Source organism: Quercus suber, unplaced genomic scaffold, assembly GCF_002906115.3.
Source record: "Quercus suber isolate HL8 unplaced genomic scaffold, Cork oak 2.0 scaffold_611, whole genome shotgun sequence".
In the NCBI taxonomy this organism is placed as follows: domain Eukaryota; kingdom Viridiplantae; phylum Streptophyta; class Magnoliopsida; order Fagales; family Fagaceae; genus Quercus; species Quercus suber.
The window spans coordinates 155550-171517 of NW_027070054.1; the positions used below are offsets into that span (position 1 = coordinate 155550).

At 31.1% G+C, this 15968-nt stretch overlaps 1 protein-coding gene across 1 annotated transcript; it reads left to right on the forward strand.

The window, feature by feature from the left end:
• Nucleotides 1-9357: 9357 nt before the first annotated feature.
• Nucleotides 9358-14638, forward strand: LOC111997505 (ankyrin repeat-containing protein At5g02620). Its single transcript, XM_065765153.1, has 5 exons — nt 9358-9997; nt 10872-10970; nt 11394-11956; nt 13580-14104; nt 14582-14638. The coding sequence occupies exons 1-5, from the start codon at nt 9415-9417 to the stop codon at nt 14636-14638; spliced, it is 1827 nt and encodes a 608-aa protein (XP_065621225.1). The 5' UTR covers nt 9358-9414.
• The last annotated feature ends 1330 nt before the right edge of the window (nt 14639-15968 follow it).

Consider the following 15968-nt stretch of genomic DNA (forward strand, 5'->3'; position numbering starts at 1 on the left):
TAAGAAAAAAAATCCCTATCCGTCCACTTTTTCTTTTAATTCTTAAAAAAAACACTCCCATCTTTTGTGCAAATTTAAATTTTTTTTAAAAAAATGGCATGGGTAAACACATACAAATCCCAAAAATCTAAAACATCCCACTAACCCACATACAGTTTATCTGTTTCCTATGCACACACTACACACCAAAACTACCTCCTCGCTCTTCTTCTTCTTCCACCCCATCTCCTTCCCAACAAGGCAACAACTACAAACCAACCCCAAAACCCGATCACTACAACGTGACTGCAGTAGCCATGGCAGACAGGCAGAGTAGCATTTAAATGAATATTGCTTACAATAAATTTTTGGTTTTTTTTTTCCTCTTACTTTGTTTTTGAAAATGAAAATTGAAGTGTTCACAATTTGTTAAAGTAGGTTCCCAAAAATTTTGACACTGACAATGACAAATGATAAAAATATCGTATAAGTTTAGCATCTTATTTGTTCTTCATCCTATAGTTAAATAAGCCTTACACTTTTTCTTTAATTGAAAAATTACAAAATATGCCCATGCTTTGGCATATTGGTCTATCTAAACATCGATGCCAGCTTTTATTTTAGGAACATACACAGTGGTGCCACTTTCCCTGGGGAATTCTGCAGCCGTTTTTGTTACATGCAGTTAGTGCAATTCTCACTCCCAGGTCTTATAATAATTAATAGGTAACACTTCAAATACATAAATCTAGAAGTTTATTTGATTGGTAATTCTTATTTAATTGGGGTCCCTTGCTTCATAGGATGATGCAATACACATGAAAATGAAAACTAGTTGTTGTTCATATACAATTTGATTTAGAATGGATTTTCAAAGATGTAGTGTGTTTTTGATTCCAAATTAAAAAGCCAACTTATTTTACTATTTAGCTTATTTTTGTTACTATTCATGGGTCCCATTGCACTTTTTGGTTCTATTCATGGATCTCACTGTACTACTTCAGCTAACTTATACATTTATTTACATTACTTTCAACATAAAGTTTTCACTTTCAATAAAATAAGCAGATCCCAAACAAAGGCATTTGTGAGCGTTACAATTTTCATTAGATACCAATTAAGTAAATAAACACTATCTCTTTTGGTCATTGTTCAATTAAATAAAAATTGTTTCTTTGGATGCTAAGGAACCATAAACTTTTTTTTCTACACGTTGATGCTTTAGAAATTTCATGGTTGAAGACTTACATTTCACGAATCTTTTTTTTTTTTTTTTTTTTTTTGCATTCTTTGAACTTATTATTTTACATTTTACTTTTCCATGAAATCTAATTGACATTTTTAGGTAATGCCTTGATTTCTATGGATTCTCTATTATTCTTTCTCTCTTTCTCTTTAATATGCCCTATCCTCTAAATGTAAGTTCATATAATGTATCAAATGCTTAAAGTCATATCCATATGAAAGGATTTGGAAATGATTTATGGTGGCTTCATCTTTGTCTTCTCAAAAAAAAAAAAAAAAAAAAGTTCTGTTTTGTTTTTGTTTATTTTTAGTGTGAGGACTATGCTGTGAAATTTTATAAATTTTTTTTATTTAGGAAAAATCATGTGAAAAAAAAAAACTAAAAATAAATCACAATTACAATGGGAAGATATATATTGCGTAGAATATATTTTCCCATTTTTATAACCAAAATGGGGAGTGTATTTGGATTTTTTTTTTTTTTTTTGGTAATGGACATTTGCACAACATTTTTTTGTAATGGATATTCCCACAACAATTTTAAGTATTGTGTCTCAAGATTTTAAACCATGGCAAATTTTCATCCACATTCTTACCTTTTATTTTACTCTATTATTTAAGCACTAGGCCATAGACCTTTTTTTTTTTTTTTTTTACTCCCGTAGAAAATGGGATACAATGATCCTCAACTCTAAACTAGCTTCTTCTTCTTCTTCTTCTTCCTTTTTTGGGTAAAGGTTTATAATTTTCAATTATCACTAGCCTTTGAGCATGTGCTCATGTGTGTGCTCAGAGGCTCTTTTATTTTTTGGATAAATTTTAATAATTTGCATCCATTATAATTTTGGATTACTACATTTTCGAATTACCAAAAAAAAAAAAAAACTTAGGGGTGTGATGAAAAAATTATTTCACCCACAAGTGCATAATACTCATCACACCCATAAGTTTTTTTGTGATTGAAAAATGTAGTGATCCCAAATTATAATGAACGCAAATTATTAAAATTTACCCAAAAACTAGAAGAGTCTCTAAGCATGTGCATGAGTGCGTGCTCAGAAGCTAATTTATTACTAAATATCTTCTTCCGAAGAGTTGTGTGATGTGTTGTTGTCTAGATGTTGTAGGGATGATGTATGAGAATATTATTGTGAAGAGTAATGTTCATTACATAGACTCTACTCCACGTCTTTTTTCACATACACTCCAAATTCACACGATTTCAAATGGGTGTGTGCACAAAATTTTGAAATCGTGACTCCAAGTCTTGAATACTGTTGTTTTGGCGTGTGTGTAACTGCGTGTGTTAGCTTACGTACAACAATTTTTTACTTATGTGAAACTTGTTGAAGAGAGTTCACGTAGTATTGACGCAACATGTATCTCATTAAGGGTTTTGTTTGTTTGAAAGAATGAAAAAGTGAGGGATAGAAAATAGTGAGAGAATGGAAAACTGGGAGAATAAAAAATATTTTATTTTCCACCCTATGTGTTTAGTTAGAGATGGAAAATTGAAGGTTAAAAAACTAAAATTAACCACCTTTGTTTGTTTGGTTACATAAGCTTTTTTTTTCTTTCTTTTTTTCTTTTTTAAGATACTATAAATAAAATCGATACACATATCTATTGGGAAATTTTAGAATACACAAATCGATATGCATATGATTAATTTATAATTTTTTCTAAAAAAATGTAATTTATAATGGGCTAATTTGATTTTTAATAATTGTCAATAGACTGTGATGACAAAGAATAAAATTCCTCAATAAAGAAGAGAAGAATAATGACTGACATTTCTAAAATAAAAATAAAAAAGAGTTTGTGGCTCAAATTAAAGCACAACCACATCCAAAAAAAAACCAAAACACATCTTTTTTTTATTTATTCTAATACCAACATAAATCTTTTTTTTTTTTTTAAAGAATAAATCCATCAATGACATTATGTAATTAGCAGGTAAATCAACCATAACAAGAGAAAGATAGTTGAAAGGAACATCCTTCATCCAAACTAATAAAGGGGAAGAAAGTTTTGCTCTCCTATCTAAGGTATGTGCTACAATATTACCTTACCAATAAATATGACAAAAAGAATAACTCCGTCAAAAGTTTGTTCTATATATAAGTATATACAATGATAGGGTGTAAAAATGATATATGTCGGGGATGTTTTTTGCGACAAGAGCCAAAAATGTAAGAATGGCCCAAATCTCCCCTTGGGTTCTTTAAAAATGTTTCTTGTGGAGAATCAAGCCCAAAATTCCAAATGTATAATGGACAAAAGGCTAATGGTGCTTTGAAAAGAGAGAATCAAAATGCTAATAACAAAAGTGTAGAAAAAATATAAAAACATAACAGGCCTGAAACTTCGACCCACAGTTATCAAGAAGAGGAAAATGAGAGAGGTTGTGAGGAAGAGAAGGAAGGTTCCCTTGTACCCATATTTCCACCCCTAAGGTTTAGAATTTTGAGAATATGTCCTAGCTCAGTGGGTTTTTGCTCTCAAGTTTTAGCTCTATAGGGAAAACGTGTTTCAACAGGTCTGAAACTTCGACCCACAATCACCGAGAAGAGGAAATTGAGAGAGGCTGTGAGGAAGAGAAGAAAGGTTTCTCTGTACCCATATTTCCACCCCTAAGGTTCGGAATTGTAAGATTGTTGACTGGCTGAATAGTCTTTTGCTCTGAAGTTTCAGGTCTCTAGATAGAATGTGGTTAGTTGATTTTGAATATGATTGGGGCCTTTTGTATTGGACTGGGGGTTCTCTAAGTGACTGTTTTTGGTCAATAGAAGAAGCTTTGAACTCTAAGGTATGAATCAAAGAAGTTATGGTCAGATTTGATTTAATTGGGTAAGAGGGATGCCTTGCTTTTTGCATAATTTGGGAAATAAAGTAGCCTAAATTTATGGGCTGATGTTTCCTAGACTTGGCAGGTCCTTGGATATTGCATTTGGGTGGCTGAGTAAGCTAGGCTGTTCAACCTTTTTCTTAGAGTTAGTTGTGTTTTGGTGTGGAAAATGGAGTTGGGCTAAAAATTAAGGGCACAGTCACCCAAAGCATAAAAGCACTTTTGAGGTGGAAATTTTGGATACACGACCTCTTCCATGATTCTGAGGTGCTACCAATGTCTCTTGCCCACTTGGTAGCATGCATGGGCTGGGCTCATGCAAAAGGTCCGAAAGGAACTGACCCATACCCTCCAAACCACACTTCCTCAATTTCCCCCATAAGTCACATGGGCTTGGACCATGCTTAATAGAATAAAATAAAAAATAATACATGAATTGAGACTATAAGGAAGTCGGGCTTGGTCTAATCGGACTTGTAAAAAATATGTCACAAAAATGAGTATCAACATTAGCCCCCCAAGCACGCGTGGCGCTTGCAGCATGCGTGTGAGTAGTTGATGTTTTCCGTTACTTATAAATTTTGTGGGTTTGGGAATTAGCATACCCAAAAACTTCATTTTTGTTGAGAATGTGCGGTTAAAGGAGCTTGTCTGTAGAAATACCGTAGTCATAGGGCCCACTTGTAGAAAAAATCATGGGTCAAAGAAGCCCTTTTGTTGAAATGTCGTGGTCACGAGTTCAAGAAAGTCAAGTTATAACCAAGTGATAGGTCCAACCCAAAACGCTCCTTGCCTTTCACGCCTATATGTAGCTTCAATTTGCATGTTGAATTCATTGTGTGCACATGTGATAAACCCGAATTTAATTTATTAAACATTGCATTTGGATTGAAAAATAAATTATAGTGAATGTGTGTGGATGGTGATATCCTAGATTCAAGAATTTGAAAGAATTCTTAAACAAACTTCTTTTTCATATTTTTTATATGGATTTAAGAGCAAAACTAGTGATATATATGAACATATGATGAATAACCAAGAACATGTGAAGAACACATAAGAACATATAAGAACATTCAAACATATTCAGGGGAATTTAAATAATTATTATCATGCTTTAATCCTAAATTCTCATCATGGCAACATAAAAAACCAATTAGGGAAAGGGATTATACCTTCATGGAAGATTCATATGGTGGAGGAGGAGACTCTTAATAGAGGTCTTAAGGGTGGAGGAAAAAAAGAGTTAGAAGAGGAAGATTGAGTCTCACTCAATACCTTGAGTCTCAGGAAGACCAAGATATGACAAGACTACTCACTTCACTAGAACTCAAGAGAGGAGAAGAGATGGGGGATTTTTGTGTGTTTTGGAATGAAGGAGAAGAAGGGTTTATATAGTAGTGGTGGAGGAAATATGAATGGAAGGCCATTTAATGAGGGTTGACAAAGAATCATGAACCTAGATCTCATTTTGGTGAAATAAAATGAAAGAAACCAAACCATGAAAGATTGCAGTCAAATTCCTAGGGAAGAAACCAGGATGTGGGAAGTAGGATTTTAACTATGGTGGGGGAATACAAACTTGCATTTATTTAGTATCAACAAAGAAAATACTATTCCCTCAAAAAAAAAAAAAAAAAAAAAAAACTAAAACAGCTATATGCTTTTCATTTAACTAGAAACTTAAAAACTAATTCAAGAGGTAACATGATTAATGCCACATTAATATTAATTAATAAATAACCAGATTGTTATAAAATTTACTTTAAAATGTCAATGAATGTGATTAGTGTCATATTAACAACATAATAAATAAATCTCTTAATTATTATGTTTTTATTAAAAAAAACAATTTTTATAATTTTTTTAATAAAAAAATTGATAAGGCTAACCTAGTAAAATTTTATAGTCGATGTGGCATCATTTTAAATAAATTCTCTTGACTAATCAATAAATATAAAAATAAATAATAGAAAAACCCAAAAAATTTTAGCTTTGGGTCCTAAGCAGTAAATAACTAAAGCCAAAAAAATCTAAAAATACAAGTTAGTTGAATAAAAAAAAAAAATCCAAATTTTCACAAACGTATTTTGAACTTTCAAGTTGAAAACAACATCTTTCTCAAAAAAAAAAAAAAAGTTAAAAACAACACATGCACAATATCTCATAGGTACAGTCACACTTAATCTTACAATGCATATGGCATAGTCACTAAACTTTTGCATCTTTTTTCTTTTTTTTATTTCTATGAAGAATGAAGTATACTACCACATTACCGCACATAAATTTTATGCATAATATTTCTATTTGTGTATCAATGGTCATCACTAAAACAACATCTAATACCAAGGTCAGCTTTTTTTTTTTTTCTTTTTTCCTTTTTTTTGTTTCTCAAAAAAAAAAAAAAAAAAAAAAAACTCTTTTAATAAGCCATGTAGATAATTTCCTGAGTTTTCCTAACTGTAAGAAAGCGTAATAATTTTAGTCATATATATTCTCATTGGTTTTTTTTATTTTTTTATTTTTTTATTATTATTTTAGAAACAAACACAAACACAAGGGAAAGGGAAATGAGTTTTAACTTTTAACACAAAGGCACACCATAAATTCTAATCAAAAGCCATGGTAACTTTTAAGGGAGGGTAGAGCAAATTATACTACACATAACACACTCTCTTAAGCAATGTGAGACAATTACCTATTTAAAAATATAAATAAATAAACACACACATACATACTCTCACTAGATGATGATTTTTTACAAAATATTTTATACATTTTGAATATTGTCTGAAATAAGATTTTTAGTCTAAAGTTGATGGTTTATATTAATCTTTCAAACTAAATATTTTAGAAGATCGACTATTAAGAGAAAAAAATTTAGTTAATTTACTAAATTATGTAGAAGAACTAAACTCTTTCTGAATACATGTATTGCTAACAATATTTTATGGGTAATTATAGTGTACTTTCAGAGTACTATAAATGTATACTATCTCCTTTAATATAATGGTGGGATCCAATAATTAAATTCACGGTGGAACTCAAAATTCATGTGAAATAAGAGTATACGCATTTATGGTACTTCTGAAGTATTCAATAATTTTTCATATTTTATTAATAATATATGTCAATGACTTTTATAGAAAAAAGTTTCTTATAAAAAAAATGAATTAGATTTTAAATTCATAATTTCATAGTGCTATGATTGTGCTATTCAACATTAGAAAATGTTAACAAATGTTCTAAGAACATTTGTTTACGAACTATTTTTTAGAAATATTTTATTAAAAAATGATAAAATAATTAATTATATTGACAGTTTCTCGTATTTTCTGTGAAAATGATGTTTAAACTTTCTTAATATAATTTATTAATAATTTTCCTAAAAACACCCGTTAACATGACCCTTTAATGCATTACGAAAACTTTCTTCATTTTACTAGATGCTATTAGCCTTTTTTCTTTTTCTTTTTCTTTAAAAAAAAATTAAATTACAGAGAGGACATATCATGAGGATTCTTGTGTAAATTATAAATAAGAATTAATTTTATAATTTTAGCATAGCAATTTTCTTTCCAAATTTAATGAGTAAAATGACGTACCTACTACCTATAATGATGTTCTTCGGTTTGCTGCAATGGTAACTTCCTTCTGTATTCTGACAATCCCACTTGATTGGACAAGAATTGAGATTTGGATCAGCGCATTCATTTATATCTGATACAGTACAGGTATAACCAAAAAAAAAAAAAAAAACCTAATAAATTGATTAATTCTTAAAGGCATTTTGGATCTCAATCACATGCCACCGCACGAAGTGATTTTATTTTTCTGTAAATACAATAAAATTTGAATTGACGATGTCTATACTATGATGCTTATTTTTTATCATCAAGTTAAAACATTAATTAACATTTATGAAGTAAGAATTCAAATTCAAATCTCCTATTCGACGACAAGAACTTAGTTCAAACACAGAAGTTAGTATTGTTTCGTTGTATGATTGTTTTGACCAATAAATTTAGGAAACAATTAATCATCTCACCATTCTATATAATTATATTATAATTTTATGACTATTATAGTGAACAATAACTTTATTTTTAGAAGAGTGAACAATACACTACAAGAAAATGTATTTTTAGTGACGAAAATTTTCGTCACTAAAAATCCAGTTTTTCGTCACTAAGAACCTTTAGCGACGAAATTGGACTTTTAGTGATGAAATTCGTTTCGTCGCTGTAGCCCCGTCACTAAAAGTCCTGGCGACTTTTAGCGACGAAAAATTTCGTCACTAAAAGTCCAATTTGGTAATAAAAAAAAAAACTTTTAGCGACGAAAACGTTTCGTCGCTAAATGTTTTCCTCGCTAAAAACAGTATTTAGTGACGAAAATATTTTGTCACTAAAACCATTTCAGTTTATTAAATCATATTTAGTGACGAAAAATTTCGTCACTAAAACTATTTTCGGGTACATATAGTGACGAAAATATTCGTCACTAAAACTATTTTTAAAAAAATATTTTTTTTTTTTTTTTTTTTTTTTTTTTTTAATAAATTATAGCATTTAATATCTACGTAAATCCATATAATATATTATTATTTGTAATATATATTGATTTGCCAATTGCCATAAATATAGGCCAATTGCGAATTGCATTTAATAATGTTATTGTATTGTACCAAAATGTCTTATTTGCCCCTACATGAAAGGGCAAATAACTTTTCTCTCTCTCTCTCTCTTTTTTTTTTTTTTTTCAATTTCCACAGTAGCTTCTCTTACACATAAATAGACCTACACTCCAAATTAAAATAATGGTAGAGATGAAAAATGATATTTTATATCCATTGTTTTACTTGTTTGTGATCTTGGCATGAATCTTACCAGTTGCAATAACTATTGTTGAAAGAATTTTTCAGCAATGAATATAATTAATAATTGATTACACAATCGAATGGGAGATCAATGGATAAATAATTGTTTATTCACATATATTGATAAAGACATATTTAAGATTATTGAGTATGAAGAAATTATACAACGATTTCAAAATATGAAAAATTGTAAGGACAATTTAGTAAATTAAACTCAGTGTGAAAAAATAAATTAAACTTTATATTTTATATTAGATTGTGTATGAGAATTACATTAGCATATAGTTGCTTTTTTACTTTGTTATTAATATTGATTAATATTTTTTAGATTAATTCTTTGCTTTCAATTTTGTTTTTTAATCTTGTCCCTGACTCAAATTTTTGGCTCCGCCATTGACACAGACTATAGTTTATAGCTATCTTTGTGAAACAAAGCCACTGTTTAGATTCAAAGAAACTAGCAATGAATACCGCTAGACTGTTCGATGATGCAATTTCTGGGAATATTGACAGTTTCAATAGAGAAATTAGTGATGGGGCTTTAATAAGTCTTGAGCACGTGACACCGAGTGGCAATTGTATTCTTCACGTGGCAGCAAAATCTGGACAGGCTCAGATTATGAAAAGCGTCCTCGATTCGCTTTATCCACATTCACCTTTGCATGCGACAAATTTCAAAGGCAACACAGCACTTCATATTGCAGCAAGCTTAGGGTATCTTTATATGTCAGAGCTTCTAATAACTCGTGCAATAGACCAAGAAGCTGAAGTGAAACGGTTGCTACTAAAAGCGCAAAATGAGGAGAAGAACACTGCACTGCATCTTGCTGTAAAACATGGTCATAATGACATTGTGGATTTGCTAATTAGGAAAGAGCCAGGGTTGACTTCAATTACAAATAAAGCTGGCGAATCCCCACTCTTCCAGGCAGTGGATCGAGGATTTTTTGAAATTGCCCTTCGTATCCTAGATATTTCAGAATGCTCCGACGAGGGAAGGAACAAAATGAATGTCTTGCATGCTGCAGTCATTCGCGTAGAAATTAGTGAGTATATATCTTCAACTATGTCTCCTAGACGTTTTCTTTTGCTATATATATATATATTGGATGATATATACTTCTTTTTTTGCCAAAATTTAATTATGTTCTTTTGTGTTTCCACGTGAGTCCATATATAATACCATAAGTGATAAATTTTGGACTTGCAACCTCAAAAATCACTCACAAGTCACATAAGTCCATGTAAATTTTCATAAAATAAGATGTCATGAGCTACAATAACCTCATAAATATACACAAATACTATTCATATGCAAATCTATTTTTTAATATTTCTTTACTCATATTGAGATTTGTTGAAAATGTAATTAAAAATTGATAAAAAAATAATATTTTAATAAAATTTAATATAAAATAGATAATTAATTCTATAAATAATAGTTTAGAGAAGTAAGTATGCATTCTCATAATTTATGGGGTATATGTAAAATGAGTATGGTTTAAAGGGGTAAAGTATGAATTCTATAGTTTGGGAAAGTAAATGTAAAAAATGGTATAATTTAGGAGACTTATGTATGCATTCTTATAGTTTAATGGGTAAGTATAAAATGTGTATAGTTTAAGGGATAAAATGTAATTTCTCTTATTTTTTGTTGACTAAAAAAAATTAATAGAAATTTGTCTATTCCATTGTAACTACTAATTACCCTCCCACCACCATATAAAAAAAAAGGAAAAAACCACTGGCACACACCAAATTATGAAAATAGGAAGCCAAATCTGTCATTAACAAAATTGATATTTTATGATGGTATGAGAAAACTTGCAATATTTTCTTCTCCTATATACACTTTAGTGTTAGTTAATTTAATTGTTTTGTTTTCGGGTATCATCAGCTATTCTTGGTTATTTCATACAGAAAGTCGGTTTAAAACCATTCGCAATGATTGGCGGCAGAATATACAAACCTGCTGGAACATTTTTGGATCCACACGCAGACTCGACATTACCGGAGCAGGTAATCCATCTCCCTTAGGGATATATAGTATATACTCGCTCTCTCTTTTTGTTCTATCATACTGTTACAAGGTTTTTCTATGTTTCTGTTATAATATAGACAGAATTGAGTCCTGACATACGGGTCAGTTCAATTGAATTTAGATTTGATCTAGTAGGATTTCGAACTAGGTCGGATTTGGGCTAGAAACTAATTAGATTAAAACGAGTTGCTATTCTTATGATCTTTACCTTATTTTTGTGTTAGGAACCCACTAGTTCCTAAAAGGAATGGATGGGGAGCTACGGAAATGAATGAAAATTATATTTGAGTATACTCGAGCTTCTCACCTCTCATCCCCTAAAAACAAGATATTGTCTATGAGCCTAGGCTTTGGGATGGGTATAGCTAATTCTTAACAACATGATTCTCTGCCCTTTGTAGATTTTGTGCGCAAGATGTTGGACAAATTTCCGAACGCAATTATGAAAGCTGATGACTTTGGCTGGACTCCTCTGCATTATGCTGCATATTTTGGCAATTTCGAAGTTGTCAAACTATTTTTGGAAAATAATAATATTTCCCTTGCTTCCAAGCGGGACATTCAGGGCATGTCTGCTCTTCACATTTCAGCCAGGGAAGGACATTGTGATGTGATGAGCGCAATCATTGAAACATTTCCATATACTTGTGAATTGTTAGATAATAGAGGTAGGACAGCTCTTCATCTTGCGGCGGAAAGTGGAAGGACAAAAGCAGTGAAAATATTGCTCTCATCTTCAGCTTTTCGGGATCTCATAAATGACCAAGAAAATGAAAAAGGAAACACGGCTATGCATCTTGCTACCATCAAAAGGAGATACAAAGTATTGATATTGCTTGCAGATGATACGAGAGTTGAAAAAAGGGCTACGAACAAGGAAGGGAAGACCGTTGCTGACATTCTTCAATTAGATAAGCTGCTTTGGTGGACTCAAATATTGGCACTTTGGTGGATTGAAATAATGGTAAGCCTCGTAAAACTATGTTAAATTACCCTTTTTTGCAAAATTTTAAATTTTTAAGAAATGATAAATTTAATTATTTAATCATATATTTCTTAATTATCAATTCTCTTAAAAGTTTAAGTTATTAAGAAATGATAAATTTAATCATTTAGCTACATACTTCTAAGTCCAAACAAACTATATGTATGGTTAGTATGAATGAAACAATTTCAGAAAGATTTGAATGGGTGCAATTGCTACTCTCTAAATTTATAAGTTAAGATGACAAATTATTTTTTAACCTCTTACCTTCTTATTTCTTAGGAAAAAAAAATTCCTTTTTACTTTTAAATTTTTTTTTTTTGTAATTATAATTTTTATATTTCACAATAAGTAATAATTACACAGTGATCTAAACCCCTTTGGGAAAATGTCACTCTTCTGAATTCCTTTGAAAATATTATAGAGGGGGGAGATATTCATATTTTAAAATTGATGTGAATACTATCCCACTTAAATTAACAAATAATTCTATTACTTACATTTGATGTGAAAGTATGCTAAAGCATATATACTTGTACTCTAAAAAAGTAAGAAGAATTAATTTTTAAAAAGTTGTACATAAAAGTTAACAAACAAAAACCTAACTTATAAGCTTATCTGATTGGAAACAGTTTATCTAATTTTTTTACTGAAAATACGGATAAAAGATAAAAATAAAATAAAATAAGTATGTGAATCACATGGAACCCACAAATAATATGAAAAATAAGAAAAAGTTAAATGAAATAAATATGTGACTCATGTGGGACCCACGACTAGTAGGAAAAATAAGCAATATGTTGACTTATAAGTGCATCTCAAATGAGTGTGTGTGTGTGTGTGTGTACACTAAGGAGAGGCCATCATCACGTATATTTGAAGCTTAGTCTTGTAGACAAATTCAATCATAATAAAATATTATTAAATAATGACCAAAATTATTAGGTTCTAAATTTAGAACAAAGTAAAAGGAAGAGGATATGATATTTTGTCAAAGAAAGATGCCAAAATATTAAAAATTTTGCTGCATAAAATTTACAATTTGATATAACAATATAAAAGTGATTTGAAAATTGAATCATTTTTTTTAGTGATTCATATATAGCACAACGGTTGGAAATGTTAAGGTTGTAGGGTAGTGTTTGTTACCCTCACCTGTTATACATATATTTATTGAACTCATAATTTCAATGAAAAAAAATGTGTAATAATTTTAATTGAAATTTATAATATAGCATCTCCATATATATTGATTTGTCAAATGAACTCGTTATAGTAAATAGTTAGAGAGAGAAGGTTTTTTTTTTTAATATAAAATAAAAATTTAACTTTAATTTAATCTAAATATATATGCGGTTTAAAGTTTCCTTCCCCACCCCCCAACAAGCTCCTTACATATGGATTAAAATGTTCAAAATTAAATCTAGCAAATAAATATATCAATTAAGCTGATAAGATAGGCATGACCGCGTAGAGACCCGTGCATGTTCCAACTTCCAAGATAGAAATTAATTTACAACTTTAGGTATCTGTCAGTTACGTTTCCCTCCCTCTACTACCAAAAAAAAAAAAAGTGTTACGTTTCCCTCTAATTACTTGCAGTCAGAAAAACTCATGTTAATGCGGTGGGATAGAGGCGAAGATTTTCTGAGTTTGGAGCAAGAGGTTGAGAGAGAGACTACGGAAGAGCAGATTGCTGAGAATGAAGGACATGCTGCAAAGGTCCAGGGAGGAACGGGTGCAGCCAATAATATTGTAGATCTTGAGGAATTGAAAAAATACAATGTAGTGGTAATGACACTCGTTACAACTGTCACCTTCGCAGCAGCCTTCCAAGTGCCTGGTGGGTACGACAGCCATGGGAAGGCAAATTTAGTTAAAAGCAGAGACTTCGGATATTTTCTGATGTATGATACGTTCTCATTTGGTTCCTCAGCTGCCTCATTGCTTATTTACTTTGCTATGCCTGCAATTGAGAAAATGACCTTTGTTCAGAAAATAGTACAGCCACTAGCAGTGTTTCTCAGTATGATCTCCCTTTTATCGATGTACTTTGCCTTTGCGAGCGGCATAAGAGCAGTCTTGGATGAAAAATCAGTACTCGATTCTGTTGCTCGTAGTAATATGGTGTTTGGCTGGCTTTGCCCCATATACCTGTTTTTTATTATCTTCTATATTTTCTTAATTTCCCCGAGCTACATTAAGAGCAAATTACGACCTTTCAGATCGTGATCATCATTTCATCGTCTATCTATTTCAAGGGGGCTCATAGTCTTAGCACCTGAATTCGTTTTGTCATTTCTCCCTCACTACCAAATGATTCCTTTCCGGCAACTCTTCCGCAACCCATGTGCTCTGGCCGGCAGTTTGTTTTATAAGTTCTGTTTCTTTGTAATGCGATTTGGTGTGTGCATGGACCTTTACGGTCAGTCCTTTTTGGACACGAAAATAAAGGATTGATTGGAACCTATGTATTAGTTTTCCTGGATCGAATTAATGAGATTGATTGTTCTTGGTTTGTGAACAACGTACTGATCATTTTCCAAGATATATTGCCTAGTCTCTTTGTTCAATATATATAATTGAATTTTTCTTCCTAGTCAGGTGCTATTGCTTGGTTCTGCTATATCAAAATTGCCTGTGGAAGTGAAGGAAGCTTGAGGAAGACAATTATAACTTATCGTCCTCCTTCTGATGATGAATTCTTATTCCTTTGAAAAGGATGCTATATATGAAACAAGGTCTTATCTAATTAACAGGAGTTCAGTTTATTTGAACCTGAAGAAGAAGTAACCAGATAAATCAATATAATCCTTAATAGGAAGGTCGATTCTATTTAATTAGGCACCCCCATTATATTGTTTTTTTTTTATAAACCCCACATAATATTGTTAATAACAACTTGAGATTAAATTCTATAAGGACGTGGTGTAAAACTTATGTTTTACTCTCCAATCCCAATATGCCACATCATCTTATCATATATTTAAAAATAAATACAGTTACACACAATCAATTCATATACCCATATATAAATCCAACCAAATTGGAAATTTATTGAGATATTATTGGGTAGGTTAGGATGTATTAAATTTTAAGTAAAATGCTAACATGGCAATCACTTATTAGATGGTGTAAAACATAGATTTTACACCCCATCCTTATAGAATTTAATCTCTAACAACTTTACGGCCTTAAAAATAGAGATTAAATTCAAATCTTATGTGGTATAAAAACCGTTGTTTACATTCTCTACCTCAGATTTGTACAAATATAAGAATAGATAGCAATACACTGGATCACAACCCTATTAACTCATATTTTCAAAACAAAATAATCAACAACAAAAAAAAAAAAAAACTATTGTCTTGCCCATTTGATATTGGCAGCTGCTGTCAGATTTGCCATCAAAGTCGCAGACCCGAGAAAATGGGTTCGAAGAAGCGTAGCACCGCAATGAAGCAAGTTGCGGAAGAGAAGAGACACAGTTCTAATTCCCTCTATGAAGAACTCCTCCATTGAATAGCTTCATGCTCGAAGAGAAGCTAGGTTTCTCATGGCCATAAACAATGATGGTTGATAGATTCTCCTTCACAAGTGGTGAGTTAACAAAATTAACAAAAGTGCTAGGGAGAGAAGTTCTACGTATGGTAAGGGCGTCCTTAAATATATTAGCTAGCTTCTCAAAAGATACACTTAATCTTCATGTCGAGGAATTCATTCAATAGGCTCCTACAATTAGAAAGTAAAGGTTGCAAACTATCATTTGGAGTAGAGTTATTCATGAGCTAGCTCAACTTCAAAAAAAGCATCAACTTCAAATCAATAACTTGAATTTTATATTTTTCAACAGACAAATGGTATATTATTAAAAATCCTAGCTATTCTTGGCATGACACTGGAGAATCACATTGCTAATACTCAAGCAAGCATGAAAAGTATGTTTGTGTATTCATTCATTGCACAATCGAATATGTAACTAATGGAAACC

Excerpts from the sequence above, each read along its gene's own strand:
- LOC111997505 (XM_065765153.1), top strand. The coding sequence starts at position 9,415 with ATGAATACCGCTAGACTGTTCGATGATGCAATTTCTGGGAATATTGAC. Across the intron at positions 10,971-11,393 it reads ACTCGACATTACCGGAGCAG|ATTTTGTGCGCAAGATGTTG; the intron begins GTAATCCATCTC and ends TGCCCTTTGTAG. Across the intron at positions 11,957-13,579 it reads TTTGGTGGATTGAAATAATG|TCAGAAAAACTCATGTTAAT; the intron begins GTAAGCCTCGTA and ends AATTACTTGCAG.